Source organism: Rhamphochromis sp. 'chilingali' (assembly GCF_963969265.1).
Source record: "Rhamphochromis sp. 'chilingali' genome assembly, chromosome: 21".
Lineage (NCBI taxonomy): Eukaryota > Metazoa > Chordata > Actinopteri > Cichliformes > Cichlidae > Rhamphochromis > Rhamphochromis sp. 'chilingali'.
Genome location: NC_137949.1, coordinates 26,169,914 through 26,187,021, shown reverse-complemented (window position 1 = coordinate 26,187,021; position 17,108 = coordinate 26,169,914). Strand labels below are relative to the sequence as shown.

At 40.0% G+C, this 17,108-nt stretch overlaps 1 protein-coding gene across 2 annotated transcripts in view; it reads right to left on the bottom strand.

The window, feature by feature from the left end:
• fancm (FA complementation group M) overlaps positions 1 to 17,108 on the bottom strand; it is a 42,940-nt gene that overhangs the window by 6,190 nt on the left and 19,642 nt on the right. For both annotated transcript variants that reach the window (XM_080871596.1, XM_080871597.1), the window contains exons 5-14: positions 16,029 to 16,160; positions 14,954 to 15,086; positions 14,704 to 14,796; positions 14,425 to 14,529; positions 13,799 to 13,977; positions 12,481 to 12,687; positions 12,133 to 12,373; positions 11,891 to 12,039; positions 11,257 to 11,421; positions 65 to 1,925 (exon numbers count right to left, since the gene is read on the bottom strand). In XM_080871596.1, coding sequence (XP_080727722.1) covers positions 65 to 1,925; positions 11,257 to 11,421; positions 11,891 to 12,039; positions 12,133 to 12,373; positions 12,481 to 12,687; positions 13,799 to 13,977; positions 14,425 to 14,529; positions 14,704 to 14,796; positions 14,954 to 15,086; positions 16,029 to 16,160 — 3,265 coding nt within the window. The remainder of the gene's footprint in view (positions 1 to 64; positions 1,926 to 11,256; positions 11,422 to 11,890; positions 12,040 to 12,132; positions 12,374 to 12,480; positions 12,688 to 13,798; positions 13,978 to 14,424; positions 14,530 to 14,703; positions 14,797 to 14,953; positions 15,087 to 16,028; positions 16,161 to 17,108) is intronic.

The following is a 17,108-nucleotide window of genomic DNA, read 5'->3' as shown; positions in this document are numbered from 1 at the left end:
ACAAATACGATTGGGAACCAACTTAAAATAAAAATGCTGTTTCTTTCTTTGAGATTAAACAAACCTGCATGAGGAGAAGAGCCAGAAACATGGTACGAGCCGTTTTCCTCATTAGGCCCTCTCTCTGCTACAGTGATGCCAAATTGTGCTCGTCTGCGTTTCAAGCTGGAGGGCAGACCGGGCATTAGGGTTCGCTTTGCTCCCGGGGACATGATCGGAGACGGGAGTGCACCACTTTTAGACATCCTACATTCTGACAGCGTTTGTGGTGTGGAATGCTTGGATTCGCTGCAGACTGGAGGTATTCTCTGTTTAGCAAAGCTGTTACAGGGAGTAGAAGAGTTAGAGACAGCTGCCGAAAGTGTGGTGGAGTCAATCTGCTTTTTAGGCTGTGAAGACCCAGGCATACAAGGGGCAGGCATGCCCACTGCTTCATCTTCTTCCTCTGAGTCTTCCAGTGAATAGCCAAGCTCAAAATTGACTGAAAAGAAGTCATGCATGCTGTTAAATGACTCAGGAGATTTAAAATGGGGTGTGACTGCACTGCCCATAACTGAATTATCTGCTACAGTTTTAGTTTGTGCTGGTGTGTGCATATTAAGTTCTGTCACTGTAGTGTTATGGTTGTTTGTGTTCTGGATTATCAGCTTGGCATTTACATTATGAGTCAAACCTTCGCTGAATGCCACTCCTTTTGATTCCACTGTCCTCAATCTGTGGGTACCATCCGCTGACTGTGTAGTGTTACATGGGTTAATTGGGGTATGTACGTGCACTGTTTCAGACTTCTTCTCCGTCGGGGATGTCGCGGGTGTGATGCCATCCAAAGGAGTGGGGATATCAGGAATGGTCATCTGCAGGAAGGCTTCATCATCCTCGAACAGATCGATGCTCTCATCCATCTCCGAGCTGCACTCTGAGGCTTTATCGTCTTTCAAAACACCATCTGTCAAGTGTGGTATTTCTTCATCCCTCACATCATCCCAGCTCTGTTTTTCCTCACTTACATCATCAGCTTCTACATGAACCTGATCCTCCCTGAAGCCATTGCACTTTTCATCATCATCTGACTCCTTGCTGTCATCCCTGATATCATTAATATCGTTTACGTCCTCCCCAAAAACCTCATCCCAAGTTGGGCTGTTGGCTGCTACACTGACAGGGTGCTTCTCCTGATTGGGAAAGTCAGGAGAGATTTTACCACAGTCTTTACCATTTGGAAGCTCATCTGGAGGCTTCTCAACTTCTCTCATTATCATCTTATCATCATCATCGTCATCGTCCACATCCAAGGTAAAGCTGACAAGGAAGGGCTGAGGAGGCTGTTGAGGAGAAGGACAAAGTGATGGAGGGGGCTCTAAGTCATCCACGAGTGATGGTGGAGATCGGGACAGGAGTTCTGCCACACTGGCGAGGATGACCTTCAGACTCTCATCTCTCCCTGGGAGGAGCTTATCACAGCAGGGCAGTGGGGCTGTATCCCATTTAGGAAGGTAGAACATTGCCTGAAGCTGAACATCTTCATCTTCATCACTTTTAGCAGGAAGCTGTGACAGATTGTCTAAATTCACAGGTTCTCCATCTGCTTTGATAAGGTCCTCAGTGACAGTTTCACATTTATCAATATCAGCCTCGAGTTTTAAGCGGTCTGTGCTGTCATCATAAGGTATCTCATTATTATCTTCAGCAGGAGGCCTTTGTTTCATCACGGCCAATGTGGTTAATAACCCAGCTGTTCGTGTATCGCTCCCCTCAAATTCCTCATCGATATATTCCAGTTCAGACCAAGAGGAATGGGATGATTTAGGTTTGTCGTTGGCGGTTTTGGTGCAGGTCTTTGTGCCCTTCTGCTTTTTCTGTCTGCTTTTCACAGTGTCCTCTTTGTGGAGGTAAGGAAGAAGTTCCCGTTCATAACAACATTCCCCCTGAACACAAACACACACAAATAAAAAGTTGAATAAGAAGCAATCTCGCTCCATGAAAACTAAAGACAGAGATCTAATTGGTTTTTTTGGACCTGCTTGCACTTTTACACTGATGCTGCTTCAAAAAGTAAACAGCATTTAATCAGGAAGTGCCCTACCAAGAGATGTACAGGTCTAAAAAGTCCAATGTAACTTTTGAGATAAAAAAACAAAAAAACAAAAATCAGAATAATAATTTTTAAGGACACTACTCAAAATAATTCAAAGAAAATTAAACCCCCCAAATCCCATTTTTCATCTTTTCCTTAAGCACAAGTACACGCACATCATCTAGCACATGTCATCTTGGCAAACTACATGACCTGGAAGTGATTCATCTAAAGTGGTTTCCTGCTTGGGTCAACAGGGTGCCATTGAGCCTGCAATCAGCAGGAGGACGACGTTTAGTGAACCAAAAGAAAAAGAAAGACATCTAACAAAAGTGGAGAGAAAAGTACAATTTCTGTCTAGATAGAAGTCAATAACACTGAAAGCGAGGACAACTTATCCACCGCATTACCACCACAAGCTGATCTCATAAAAGGAAGTCTTGGTTATTTAGCACCAAAACCCCATAGCCTGAACCACATGAAAAAAACAAATGACTCCAGTTTTAATCACTATAAGGCATCATATGGATTGACTCTGAGTTAAGTTCCGAGCGTGTTTGTGCATTTGCTTTCCTGACCCGTGACGTGCAGAATAAATTGCAGTTACACATCGGAGAAAAACAACAAACAAAATGTCCTGGACAAGATAAAAGCTACATCAAAGTTAGAACATTTCATCCTGAGTAAAATATGAACAATTTTAGTAACGGTAATCCACCTATTAATGAAGATATGTAGTTAAATAACAAAACCAAAAAACAACATGATCTCCATAATTGTGCAAGAGGAAAGTCATGGGATAACCCGAGTGACTGGAGTCACAATGAATGTCTGTAGCAAATCTCATGGTAAATCATTTAGTGGGTATCAAGGTATTTGTGCAATGTTGTTTTTTGTTTTTTTTTAAGGAAAGAGGAAATTTAGTGTGACAGGAAAACGTCACAAAATCAGCAAAGACATTATTATTCATCCTGTGGAAATGAGTGATTGTGAAACTTGTAACAATCCATGTTACAGGTATTTCACTGGATTTGAATTAAACATTATGTTGCTGGTATGAGAAAAACTGACATTTTTTTAGGGAAAAATAAATCATTTTCACTAATAACCTTCTCATTTTCATTCACTTTTAATTTCTCTTGCTCAAATGTGCAGCTAGTGCTCAGTTGGTTCTAGAGTATTCCTACAAAATTACAAGGAACGTCAACCTTGTTTAATTTATGAGTATTGAACTAAAGCACTCTGATTCTTGATCAGCAGGTTTCTAGTGTAAGACCTGGAGTCAGTATGGCACCTGTTATACAATAAAGTTAAGTGAATGCGCGTGCGTGCATGTGCGTGTGTGTGACATTTATCCTGGGAAAAACACACATCCTCCACAAATTACACGTCCTTCTTGATAATGCCTTAAAAACACTGTCACTTCACTTTAAAACATCTTTTGCATTTCAGAGTGATTTATTGTCTTTAATGACTCTAAGTCAAACGTCTTCAAAGTTAAGCTGAGGACGTATTTTTCATTGAACATTTGGAATCTCTGGGAAGTGTGGTTGGAGAAAAAGGTGGTGATGTATTCATTTATGTAAATAGTGTGAATGTGTGCAACATGAACCCTTTTAGTTTTATTCTTTTTTTTGTAAAACACTTTGTTTTTAAGTGTGCTAAACACAAAATGTACTTGACAACTCTGTGGCGACTTGCAATTTTTTTATTATTATTTTTTTCTACACACCTTATACCGCCTCCTTTAATCCTTTAACAAAGCAAACTAACTTGCGGGCAAAGACTGAGCTGCTTGCAGTCGTCACACAGTGTAATTATCATTTCAGCACTTCACACCTCTGATTAAGAGCCAAATACTTTTCAGAGGTGAGGCTTTCCCTAGAAATATATATAATAAAAAAACTGGACTTTCTCTTTTAAACTCACAGCAAAGAAATGTGTTTTAATTTACCATAAGTAAACATAAAACTAAAACTATGTGTTACAAAAATAAAAACGACTAATACCAAGTGAAACAATACTATTAACTTACAAAACAAATCCCAAGAAATTGAGTTTTTTTTGTCAATACGGTTAAATTTGTAAACACAAAAAGCACAGGGTGGATTTGATGGTTATCTTTATTAAGACTGTTCATATTATCGTGAGTCAGCCGCTTTCATAAAGTTCTGTAATATCATATGTTTGTATTACAGAACCTCCTCAGAACATCTTAAATCTTGCCATTAATAAAGGCATCCAGATATTTGGATACTGCAGAAGAAACAGAGACCCACTGTCCTATGACCTCGGGCATCAACAAAGTATCTCCACCCAGAGAACTGCTAATTACTGGATATGTTCTCATTGTTAGAACCATCTGGCACCAACATCCATGCCATCCATTTTCAGAGTCACTTAGATCATCTTTGCTTGATTCAAACTTCAGCACGGTTGTTTTGACCATATCTACATCCCTAATTTCTAGTTGCTACCATGTGATTACTGCTCTTTGATGTTGTTGCGGTTTTGTTTTTTTATCTCTGTAAGAGACTGAAGAGCTTCTGTTTACTACACCTTATCTTCTAGCATCTGGTTTTCGATTAACATACACCTCCCTTGTAGAAAAAAAAAGATGGATTTTCTAATAATATTTGATGCCATTTTTGGATATTCTTGCTGAAAAGTAATGGATTGGGCTTCACTCATATAGGATTAACCCCAACCCCTGGCCCTCAATTAATTAATGATCAGATTAAGTCGCCACATCTAGAAATGTTGCAGACAGAAATAACCTTGATGACGAGAACAGAGCGAGATAAAGAGAGCGCTGTGTACGCTAGAAGGGTCAGACGGTTCATATTGTTTCAGACTGCATGATGAGGGAAGCAGCAAAGTGGAAACTCCTCTCAGCTGATTATCTCATTGCACTACAACAACATGAATTTGATGCTCATGAGCATACACAATCAGATCAGAATCAGAATCAGAAACTTTATTGTCATTGTCATGAGAACAACGAAATTAAGAATGGTCCCCGATCATTGCATCATCCCTAATACTAATAAGATATAACAGTAAAACATTCACATACATTCCCACACACATGCTTCAGACCGTGCATAGATTAACACAAGAGTGGCGTGATGGACATTTTTTTGTAGTATTCAGATGTGTTATTGCAGTTGGATAACAGCTGTGTTTGAGTCTATTAGTCCTTGCTCTGAACTGTCATCTGTATTCATGGGTCTGCGTGACTTTGTTTCCAAACAAGCTACGACTCAGGATAAGAAATCGTCAAATGCCTTTGTCGTCAGATTGTGGTACATGAACAACTATGAACAACTGAAATGCTGATTTACAAGACTATATTTCAATGGATTTGGCATCACAACTCAAAATAATGAAGTATGATCTAAAGCTAATTGTGACATCAGCCACTGGGAGGCAAGTTTCAACAGGACCACAGGAGGGAAAAATGCATTATGACAAATTACAAAAACAAACCTATGTTGGTTCTTTGTCCAAAATAACTGTATGATAATAATCCCAGAGATAGTGTATTTGTTTACATCCAAGCAGAATCCATCTATGTATTTTTTATTGCTTATTCAACTTTAAGTGGATATATAAATAACAATAACATAATTATAAACATAGTTTCTCTCCTTATATGTCTGTTTCCTACAAATTTGTCAAAGATTTATAAAGAAAAAAAAACAAGGGCATGTTTACCACTGTGGTGTATCATCTCCTGTTTGCCTGTGTGTTGGGGAACAGACACTTCTATTCATCCTTTAGCCCTAAATGTTTTGAATGGTTTAAGGGTGTGAGCTACATAAAGGTCACCTGAGCTACAGAGACTACTACTACTACTAATAACAGTGAATTAAGCAGGGGCTTTACTGAGAAAGAAGTACATGCTGCAGGGTGGATATACTGTCCACACTGTCCAATTCAAATCATTTCAGTTCTATTTATATGACGCCAAATCACAATAACAGTCACATCAAGGTCGGTGCTTTATATTGCAAGGTAAAGACCCTACAATAACAAAGAGAAAAGCCCAACAATCAGATGCCCCCCTGTGACCAAATACTTGGCAATGGTGGGAAGAAAAATCTCCCGTTTAACAGGAAGAAACCTCAGGCAGAATTAGGAAGAGGAAGGGGCGGCCGCCTGCTACGACCGGTTGGGGGTGAGGGAGTTACAAACAACCTTGCTATAGCTTGTACTTAGCTGGATCAGTAGATTAGAAAATAAATGGATGAATGAAGATAATGATGCTGTACTATTTTCATTTTAATATAGGGCTTTTTTTTATGATTTACAGATCAAACCATTTGACATCATCTATCTTTATTACATTTCAACAGTATTCCAGAAAATCTATTTTAAAATAGAAATGGAAAACTGGAATGGAAAATTCAGATTTAGATATCTTTTAACATTTAAATTAGCTTTAAAATGTGTCTAATTTAGCTTTATAAAAATCTTTTCTGCATCTATTTTCTGATCTACAACTCTATCCTCCTCAGTCTAGTACACTGTACATCTAGGTCATCACAGCCTGACCTACTTCCAGCCTTCTGGCCTTACATAACAGTTCTCTGAACCATTACATAATATCAGGAGAAGGGGCCTGCTGCTTGGCTATCTTCATTGTAAAAAGAGAGAAACAGTGAGATGAAAAACAGAATTTTTTTTATTTAGGGTGGGTTTTTTCTTGTCTCATGAGCACATGATTTCCAGAGTGGGGATATTTAGTGGAGGAGAATAATAGGAAAAATAATGTTTGGCCTTTGATTCAAGGACTTTTTTTTGCTTGTTTTAAACTGTGATGCCAAGAGACATAGAGAAAAAAGCAAAGGGTCAAAAGCACTCTTCAAATTCAGGCCAAACAAGTAATCCATGGCTCACATTATCCCTGACAGCGAGAGTAAAGGAGGTGAGTGCCGAGGGAGAGTCCGCTTATGAGTTAATGCCTGAAAGGTGAACACATGTCTTATGCTCTCCTGAGTTTTAAATGCACTTTAGAACAGCACACAGCAACACTACATATGAGCGGGCGAACACCTCTAACCTGATATGGATCAGGTTTGAGGTGTTCACTCACCCCGGTTCTGTTAGTCGTCAGGGCTGGGGGGCTGGGAGGAGGTGCTGGCCGTCAGACTGGGGTCTGGGATGCGGGGCCTCCCTGCTACTGCAGATAAGGAGGTGGTCCGCTTGCCTCCACCCCAGAGAGAAGGGTTACATCTCCTGGGTCTAGGTGCGGCTTTCCCCTCTGAGGGCGGGGGTACCTGGACCTGGGATATAGAGTATGTTTGGGGAGTGCGACTGTCTGTGCAGTGTCTATTTGTGTCTGTCTACACGTTGGGTGAGTGCCGAGTATTTGGTTGTGCATATGGGGTGGGAATGCACGTTTGTGTCCGAGTGTGCCTGTTCGTCTGTGTCTATATGTCAGGTTGGGTCTTAGACTCAACCTCTCTGGGTACATCTCAGGCCCTCTAAAATACGGAGGCCTATCTCCCCTCACCACACTCCCTGCCGGTGGCTGATGCCCTCAGTCGTTGGTGTGTTGGTGGTCCTTGTCGTCTGGGGCTGGGCGCTCATGTATGTACCGGCTCACTCCTGGTGGCCGATTGGCGGGGCCGGGCGCCTGTGACCCGGCTGGGCTCCTTCCGGGGGGTGGGATGCCCTCAGGCCTCTGGGCCTGAAGCTTGGTCCTCTCTGGTACAGCTGGCTGCCGGCAGAGCCCGCGGGCACGCCACTGCAACCCCCTCTGGCCTCTGCTCCGTAGCTGCGGGGTATGCACACAGGTGTACACACGGGTGTTCACAGACACGGACTACACCTTTCTTGGCTGCTGCCTCAAAGCACATTGTGCGCTGTCTATCTTGCGTGCTGCACAATATCGTTTAATATTTAGTATCTACTGTTATCTACTGCTAGCTAGTTTATTGTGATGGTGCTGTTTTTTTATTATGTTGCTCTTTGTTGTTTGCTTTCTCTTCTGTTTTTTTTTCTCCATACAGGTGATCCAGGTGTTTTGTTTGTTTGTTTGTTTTCTTTCTCTCCCTCTCTTTCTTTCATTCTTTCTCCCTGTCCTATCCCCCAGTCATGTCTGTCCCGTTTGTAGCAACCGAAAATAAAATAAATTCATAATTATAATAAAGGTAAATCAAATGGACCAATATGGCAAGGCCATGATGATCGACTTGGTAAAATAAATCCGCTTGGCATCTTTCTTGGCCTTAAGACAACAATTCTGATGGCTAAAGATCCAAACGGGACACAAAAAAAAAAGAAAAAAAAGAACACGTCTTTGTGCGTGAGCTGCAAAAACGTAAAAACAACTTAGTTCATCACCTCTATATTGCGAGTTAATCCTTAACTTTATGTGTTTAAAACGATGAACAAAAACAAGAACAATATGAACAAACATGTTTTGTGGACTTTAAAATACAGTTGTACTGCTGTAGTTTGTTTACTGGTTGTGTAGAATTAAAAAAAGAGATTTGCTCTTTCTGGAAATAAATAAATTCAAAACTAATTACAGATTTGAAAGAGGTTTTGTTCTCAGTCGCTGAAGATGGAGATGCTGAAGACAGCTTCTAATTTAATTTTGTGACGGACAGACCAGTCTGGTGTCGAGCCAGAACCTTTCAGGAATTTTTTATTAGCTTTTTCCAGGTATTTGGTGTGTATACAATTCTGGTTATTTCCATCCAGCTAGAACTTAAAGGACCAAAAAGGTTATGTACATGATATATGAGCATACATGTACATATATATATATGTACATGTCTATGAACACAGTTCTCCATGCCATCCACAAATGCAGGTTAAGCTCTCTCATACAAAGAAGAACATGAACATAGATGAACGTGAGCTTCTCTGGGTCAAAGGTCACTTAAAATGGGTTGAAGCCAAGTGGAAAACTGTTCTGTGGTTAGAAAGGTCACAATTTTAAATTCGTTTTGGAAAACATGGACAGACTAAAGGACAAACCAGGGAGCAGAATCACCCAGCTTGTTATCAGGGCTCAGTTTAAAAGCCTACGCCTATGATGTTATGGGGGTTCATTAGTGCCTATCAGTTTGGCCACTTACACATCTGAAAAGGCACCATCAATGCTGAAAAGTATATGCAGGTCCTAGAGAAACACATCCAGATGGGATCTTTTCCCTTACATATTTTATCTATTACAACAATGTGGCTTTCTTGTAGAAGAGTCAAGGTGCTGAACTGGCCTACCTGCAGTGCAGACCTCTCACCAACTGAAAAGATTTAGCACTAAATAAATAAATATTTTACAGAGGACCCTGCACTGTTGAGCAGCTAGAAGTCTTTATCAGAGAAAAATGGGACAGCATTCCTCTCCTAAAAGTCCAGCAGCTGGTGGCCTTGGTTCCCAGGAGAGACCAGACTATTTGCAGAGTGTTGTTAAAAGAAGAAGTGATTCTACACAGTGGTAAACATGGCATCTTGTTCATCTGTTCAAATGTTTCTGAGTTTCAATTAAATTCAAAATGACCCTACTTTTTTCATAAAATGGTAAATTTTCTTAGTTTAAACTTTTTTTTTTCATATTGAATTGTTAATAAAATGTTTTTATGACATTTGCAGATTATTTCATTCTGTTTGTACTTACATTTTACACAGCATTCCAACTGGTTTTAGAGTGTCCAATTGGTTTTCAGGCTGCAAAAATGGAGGAACTCAAAAATGATTGTTCTTATACGGTTAATGCAATACTTTAGTTAAGCCGGTCGATTTCAAGCTGAAAGTCTAGACCACAATCATACCTTTATCATCTCACTTCAACTCTATTGTAGCAAAAGTATGACAAATGTGCCAACTTCCAAATACTAATTACTCATTGGCTGACTTGTGACCTGAATTCAACCACCATCAAAACATGTGACATATAAGCTGCCATCTTGCGCCGTAATCCTGTTTTGTTTTCACAAGTGGAATAATTTTCTCCTTCACGAGTACGGTCAAGATCCGTATTGGGGAAAAAATGGCAATAAGAGCCCATTTGTTAGTTTAGCCAACAGTCAGTTTTACCATAATCTCTGACCTAATTTCAAGGGTCTTATCGATGGCACAATCTGTGAAATGGCAGATGGCGAGACGAGGAGGCCTGTAGCGGGCTATAGCAGATATCGGGCGATAAGGTGTTTAGCGGGTACCTACTAGCTGAACACAAAAAACAAGGTCAGGAAGAAAGTAATTGGAAAAACCATGTGATTAAGTTACCTTTCTCATACACTGATTATTAAATAACACCAAAGCAATACTTGAGTTGGCTCCATCTTCGATTCTTGAGATGCAAATTCAACGGGGCAACAGTTGTTGTGACAGGACTGATGTGATAACCATACTGATTCGGTTGCTCTCAATTAGCAGCTAAAGCATGAACGAAGCTGCTGCTGCTGGGTCAGCAAACTGTGACGAGAGATGAATTATGAGCTAGAACACTTTGAGATGGTAAACCCTTCAATTTCCTCTACGAGAAAAAAAATAGCTAAGTTCTCTTTAAAAATAACTAAAACCCACTGATAACAAATTTGGCTTCAAGTGCACCGAGATATTAATTAAAATAGTGTTTGAAGTGTTGTTTTTAAAAGAGAATCTTTTCATTCAGTCCTTTTTCTTTAAATAGCAACTGGAAAGAAAAAAGAAAGGAGAAACAGCCTGGAAAGACCCAGCTGAATATAAATCAAATATTTATCTCCTTACTAAAGCCACAATTACGCCATGGAAACTGTTTATTATGCAAGGAATTTGCCTTCCAGGTCAAAAAGATGAATTTAGTAACTCAACACAAACCACAATTGTGTGTTCACATGCAACTCAGCTGACTCCTTTCAGCCTAGTAAGTTTATGAAGTTTGGTTTTCCCATGGGTAAATGCTCACTACTGTCTCGATTTTATGAAACTAAGCAAGATTTCCGCAAGATGTCTAAGGTCATTTTATAAAACCAGTTTCCTATCACCAAGAGCTTTTCAATTAGTGGTGTATGCTTTGAATTAGTGGTTAGGTTTTCTACTGATTTACTAGTAAGCTGTCAACTCATTCTAGGCTATAGCTATGCTCCTGTACGACACAAAGAAGTACTACATTTGCTATAACTAATTGCCATATTATTTATAAAACAACAAAATGATGACTAACCAAACATTCGTCTCACCTCATTTTCCTCTCTCATGCGGTCTATGAGCTCCATCACCTTAATAAAGTGGCTGCAGCGAAGGGAATGATCAACAACATGAGAAGGGAGCGCTTTGTGTTGCCAGTGTCTCCATTCCCACAAAGACAGCTCCCTGGATGGTTGTTTGTTTTTGGAAACCTCCTCCTTAGGGACATGAAATAACATAATTAAAAAAGTAAGGTTGAAGTAGAAATAATATCATTACATTCAAGTCAATAATATATGACACAAACTGGTTTTACCATGCATAGCTTTCCAGCTGTAGGTGGGAGATTATTCCACCTGAAATCATGGCAACTGCACTTTCCGTGCCCCATGCAAATGTGGAAGTGACACTTAACTGCCAGAAATCCATAGAGCCACTCAAAATATCTTCATTTCTATTTTTTCCCCATTTCTGGTCTCAGCTTTTATTGTTACATATGAAGCGGTTCAAAGGGGTAGTTCTATTCAAAACTCCTGTCACTGGATAGTATCATATCCTGTACATATGGATCATGGCACAGCTGTCAAGGTTAAACTTAAAATGAGCCAATAATCAGTGCACCCTTGTTTATCTCCTTTTCAGACCTGCAGTAGAATGAGAGAAACAAAACAATAATACTAAAGAAACCTGAGGAAGTGGGTCACTGGGTATTGACAGGAAGTGTGACTGCTTCAGGGTTGGATGGGGCTCAGTATCCTCCAGCTTCATGGTTGACTCCCATAGGGAATATTCTGTACTGCTCAGAAAACCATTGGATGTTGAGCTGCCCTGTTGAACTACCAAGAGATACACAGATGTGCTCAGTCAATATCAGAAAACCATTCCACAAATAAAAACTTGATCAATCTTAAAAAAGACTCTGGAATTACTTAGGTTTTGAGGGTGGATGAGTGAGGCCCGACTCTCGGTGTGGGACCGTCGACCCCTGACAGACCGCCTGCTGTTCTCCTGGTGATCAAACTGCCCACAGGTAATGTGCATCTTATGGAGTTTGGGGTACAGCCCTTCAGGCAGCATACGGGGACTGTTGGGGTACATGTGGAACCCGTTTTTGTTGCCAGTGATGGACTTGTAGACGCTGCGTTTGTTGCTCTGGCTCTGATTGTAAGTCTGGAGAAAACAAAGACTGAACTTTTTAGACGGTTTTGTGGAGCCACATTTGCGTTATCATCTCTCATTTTGCCTAGAAATGACTAGAATTACTATACAACACCCACCCGCTCTTCCCGCCCCTCAGCCAGGATGACAACAATGCGTCCCCGACGCTTACGTCCAGTACGCCCCATTCGCTGTACCAAACGAATAGGATTCCTCTGTGCATCGAAGCAAACAATGAGGTCTACCTCTCCGATATCCAGGCCCTCTTCCCCCACACAGGTTGACACCAGTGTGTTGAAGCCTCCCTGTCTGAACTTGTGTACCACCTGCAACAAAAAAGTAGGAAAAAGTCATACAAAGTATAAAGTAGTTTAATCTTTCCAGCTTATACTGTCCCCCTAAACTCTTTAGTGCAACTATATAGCAAAAGTATTATAGAAATACAAATCTGTGCTAACTACATACTAATGGAAAACTGAAGTAATTGTTTGCTTGTTCCAAATTAGAGTCCCTTTTTATGACATTTTACAGATTAATATCTGCTCTATTTATATTCCATCACCAGACCAGCCAATGGGATGGTCAGTGCATTTGCATGTTAGTTTGATTCCTGTATTATTTGCTTATAGGAAATGGAACATGCAGTCTGCAGAGAGGAATTATATTTCTCTGGAACCAGCAGTGAAATTAATACATGGGTATTGCACTGACTGCTGTACACAGCTTCTTTGTTGGTTTTATAACCCTATACCCTACAATGTTCTGGTTCTTACACAGCGCTTTTCTACTCTACTTGAGCATTTAAAACACTTTATACAACATGCCTCATTTAACCATTCACACACATTCACACAAGCTTGTTTCTAAAGCTAAGTGATTTCTATCCAGATTCACATTGACGATGAATGCACTGGGAGGAACTTGTGGACCAGTATCTTGTCTAACGATATTTTGTCAGACTGGAGCAGCCAGAATTTAAACTACCAACTTTCCAATCAGCCCATGAGGTGCTTACCAAATGTAAACAAGGCAAGTCAAACTCAAACATGGAGTTCACTGCCATTAAAAGGAAAAGTTACAAATGAATTCTGCTGAATTTTAAAACAATACTGTACATGTGATCATGTGATCACAAATCTTTGAATATTTTTGGTCAATGCTTTCTGGGGGTTTTTCTCTTTTAAGATTGCATAGTCAATTTTAGCTTGGCAAAAAGGAGTTTAGCCTTGGACACTGTCCTCTTAGTCTTGCCTCTGCTCCCTTTATGGATCACCTCCACGCTATCCCTACCATCCTTCTCTGTCACACCACCCTCTTTGTGTACTCCTTCAGTCATTTACATAAATTAATCTTCTCCTGGCTTTTCCTTCTGCCTAGCAGTTGTCTGTGCCTCAAAACATTAATAACACTTGTCTTACTGTCTAAAAAAATGTGTACCTCCAGTTGCTCCTTTTGGGTAAAGCCTTTGACCCCCTTCCCAGCTGAAGCTTGGCCCATAAATGTCATGACCCTGATCAGCGGAGCATGGCGGTTCAACATGGCTGCGATCTCCTGTACACTCTCCCGAAATGATGAAAAGATCATCACACGCGTGCTTACCTCCTGAGGACCTGAACCTGGACATCGAGGAGACAGAAGAGAAACAGACTGAATAAAAAATTCCTTCAGTAATCCTGAGCTGAATTCTTTCTGTACGTTTATGACAGTCTAATTCAGACAGAGGAATGCTTTGTTCTGTGATCTTCTTGAAATTAAATACGCTCAGCTCAACCCGACCTCAAGAAAATGTTTTAGTTTTCAGTTCCAAGTTAATGAAACTATACTGTACCAAGCACTGTTATTTAAATCTCCTTTGTTAATAGATATAACCAATGTATGGATGCTACTGTTGTGGTTTAAGTTTACCACAAATTTAATGAACATCACATCCTGAGCTTCCAAAAGTATTTGTTTTCTATAAACATGGCAAGAATGATAATCAACCAAAACATGATGTAGTTAGAAGAGAATATCACATTTCTGCTTGAACCCACAGCATAGCAGTGCTATATTAAGTAGATCACCGTTATTGTTTGCTGAGCTCTCAGCCCACAGTCTGAAATGCTGCAGCACAACCTCCTCCAGTTTCTCCAGTTTGGGGTGGCTGTAAATGAATGGCTCATCTGGACCTACAAAAACAGTGAAACCAAAGCAGTGGATCCTTTGCTTTTTTTAAAGCAGGTATTTTTGTGATAATAGAAAATATCACTGATTAGAGTAAATTAAGATATCAAAACTCTTCTTCTGGCTAAATAACAGGCTCAAATATGTGAGTTATGTGAATTGAATAAGAACTTAAATACCAGCAGATGGCTTCATAAACATAGTTCCCATTTCTTTGTAGAAATCCATGAACGTGGGAGTTCTCTGCAGTTCGTTCTTGGCCCTGGACATCTCTGAGCCAAACAAAGCAAGGAGAGGCCTGATGTTAAAAACTTGTTTTCCACCCGTGGATAATGTGGTGTTCGAAAGGCTACTGTTCTCTGACTCAACATATTGTTTGGATAAAGGGCTAAGAAATGTACTGCAAAAGTTAAAGGTGAGGTGACTGACCTCTGGATCCGTCCATGATTCCTTGGATGTAAAAGAAGAGAGATCGGAGGCCCATCTGCATTAGCAGCTCGTAGCCATGGTACAGGCTGATGCAAAGGGCAAAGTCGCCCTCCAGCATTCCCTGCTGTGGACCCTGCTGAGTGAAAGAGGCTGTGTGACTTCACGAGACCAATGTGGGATCAGAGTGACAGTGGAAGAAAATAAATATAATATTTGGCCATTAAGTGCGGAAAAATAGTATGAAAAATAAAACTGTCCATAACTTCTTCAACTGCAGTAATAACATTTTTTAAACAAAAATGGAGTATATAAAATGTTCCACTAACAAAGTGAATAATGGATTTCTTTCTCCACTGAACCAAAGACTATCGTCCAGCACACCTCAACCCCGGCTTATTCTAAATAACCGTAAGCAACTGGAAGTATATATGCTGAATCTTTTGCCGTGCAATCAATCACTTATTTGCATATGCAACACAACAGCACTTAATTTTATCTGGAGTTGTGTTTCTGTTCGTTTTGCAATTAAAAGCCCAAGTTCACTATCTTTTGAAATCTCTTCTTGGTGTTACTAGTTTCTGAGGGAAACATCTGTCTCTTAGCATCTGCTAAGTGCTTAGCTTTTTTCTTTGGTACTCCCCCCGTATGCCTGTTTTGGTACAGTGTTTTAACTGGAAACAGCTGCCTACTGGAGCATTATGAAAATGAAGTGACAGTGAATCAAAGTAGCATTAAAGTTGCAAGCCAGACAGATAAACACAAAGTCCTGCAAAAAGTCATGATAAAGCTCTGTAGAGACAAGGGGGATAATTCTCTATAAATGCATCACCACAGGCTACCCTCTTTCCATATTCTTGTAAATGAAGATTAGCGACTTGATTATTAAATAATATTCAGAACAACAGATGCATTCACAGTTAAATCATTAAATAGCTGGCTACATGTCTCGAGTTTCAAGGCCCCATATTTTCTTAAAATGGGTCTTAGTAGATGTAAAAACCTGTGTATCATATCATGTAAAATTACATATTACAGCAGACAGTAGATACCACAATGGGACACAGTCATTACATGCCTTGAGGTGTGATGGTGGATTCTTTCGGAACTGATCCCTGGCAAGAATGAGCTGGTATTTGGTAAGAGTCCGCAGATCCTTGTGGCCCATCACTCGGTTCTGGACCAGACGAGACATGAATTTCTCCAGCACCTGGACAAATGGAGGCAAACACATATATAGGTGATCAATTGTAGGCCACTTCCTGTTCTTTGAGGGGGGCATTATGCATAACACTGACTAGTTGCATCCTAGTGACCCCGAGCTGAAAGGTACATCCAGGAACATACAGATGTTTGTTCTACTGATAAACAGCCTCACACACAGACTAAATGAAAGTCTGACTTCTTAACACTAAATTGCATTGAAGTGTTTCTCATCTCCCCTGTCCTTGTTTTCTTATAATGGGAAAACAGATTGAAGCGATTTTTCCAAGAGACAATTTTACCAACATCTATTCATCCTCATGACCGTGGATAATGGGAGGCTGGGTCATTACATTTTCAATTTCAGCTGGGTGGAAAAGCAACTCTGCAAAGTGAATGGAACAAAATGACCCTGGAAAAAAGTAGGTTACCCGGTGGAGTCGAGTCAACTAGTGTCTAAAAACAAAATTATATAACACATGGCAAGCAATTTTTCTTGTTTTTTAGGGCATTCAAGCATCAAAATTAACAAAGTAAATAAAAGGTATTGTAAGCGATAATGAACCAGAAATGAAGATTTACTCTTTATGAGTGAACTGAGCTGAGGCCATGCCCCATATCTCCTTAAGGACAACCTGTTTCTCTGAGATTAATATGCATTAATATGTGTGTGTGTGTGTGTGTGTGTGTGTGTGTGTGTGTGTGTGTGTGTGTGTGTGTGTGTGTGTGTGTGTGTGTGTGTGTGTGTGTGTGTATAGATGTATAGATAGATAGATGTATAGATAGATAGATGTGTAGATAGATGGATATATAGATGTTTAGATAGATGGATGTATAGATAGATAGATGGATAGATAGATATTTATTAGTTTCACAAAATGTATGTCACACAGGATTTTTTTTCTTATTAAGCTCAATTAACCACCTCAATTAGGTGAGGTGGTTACAGCTAAAT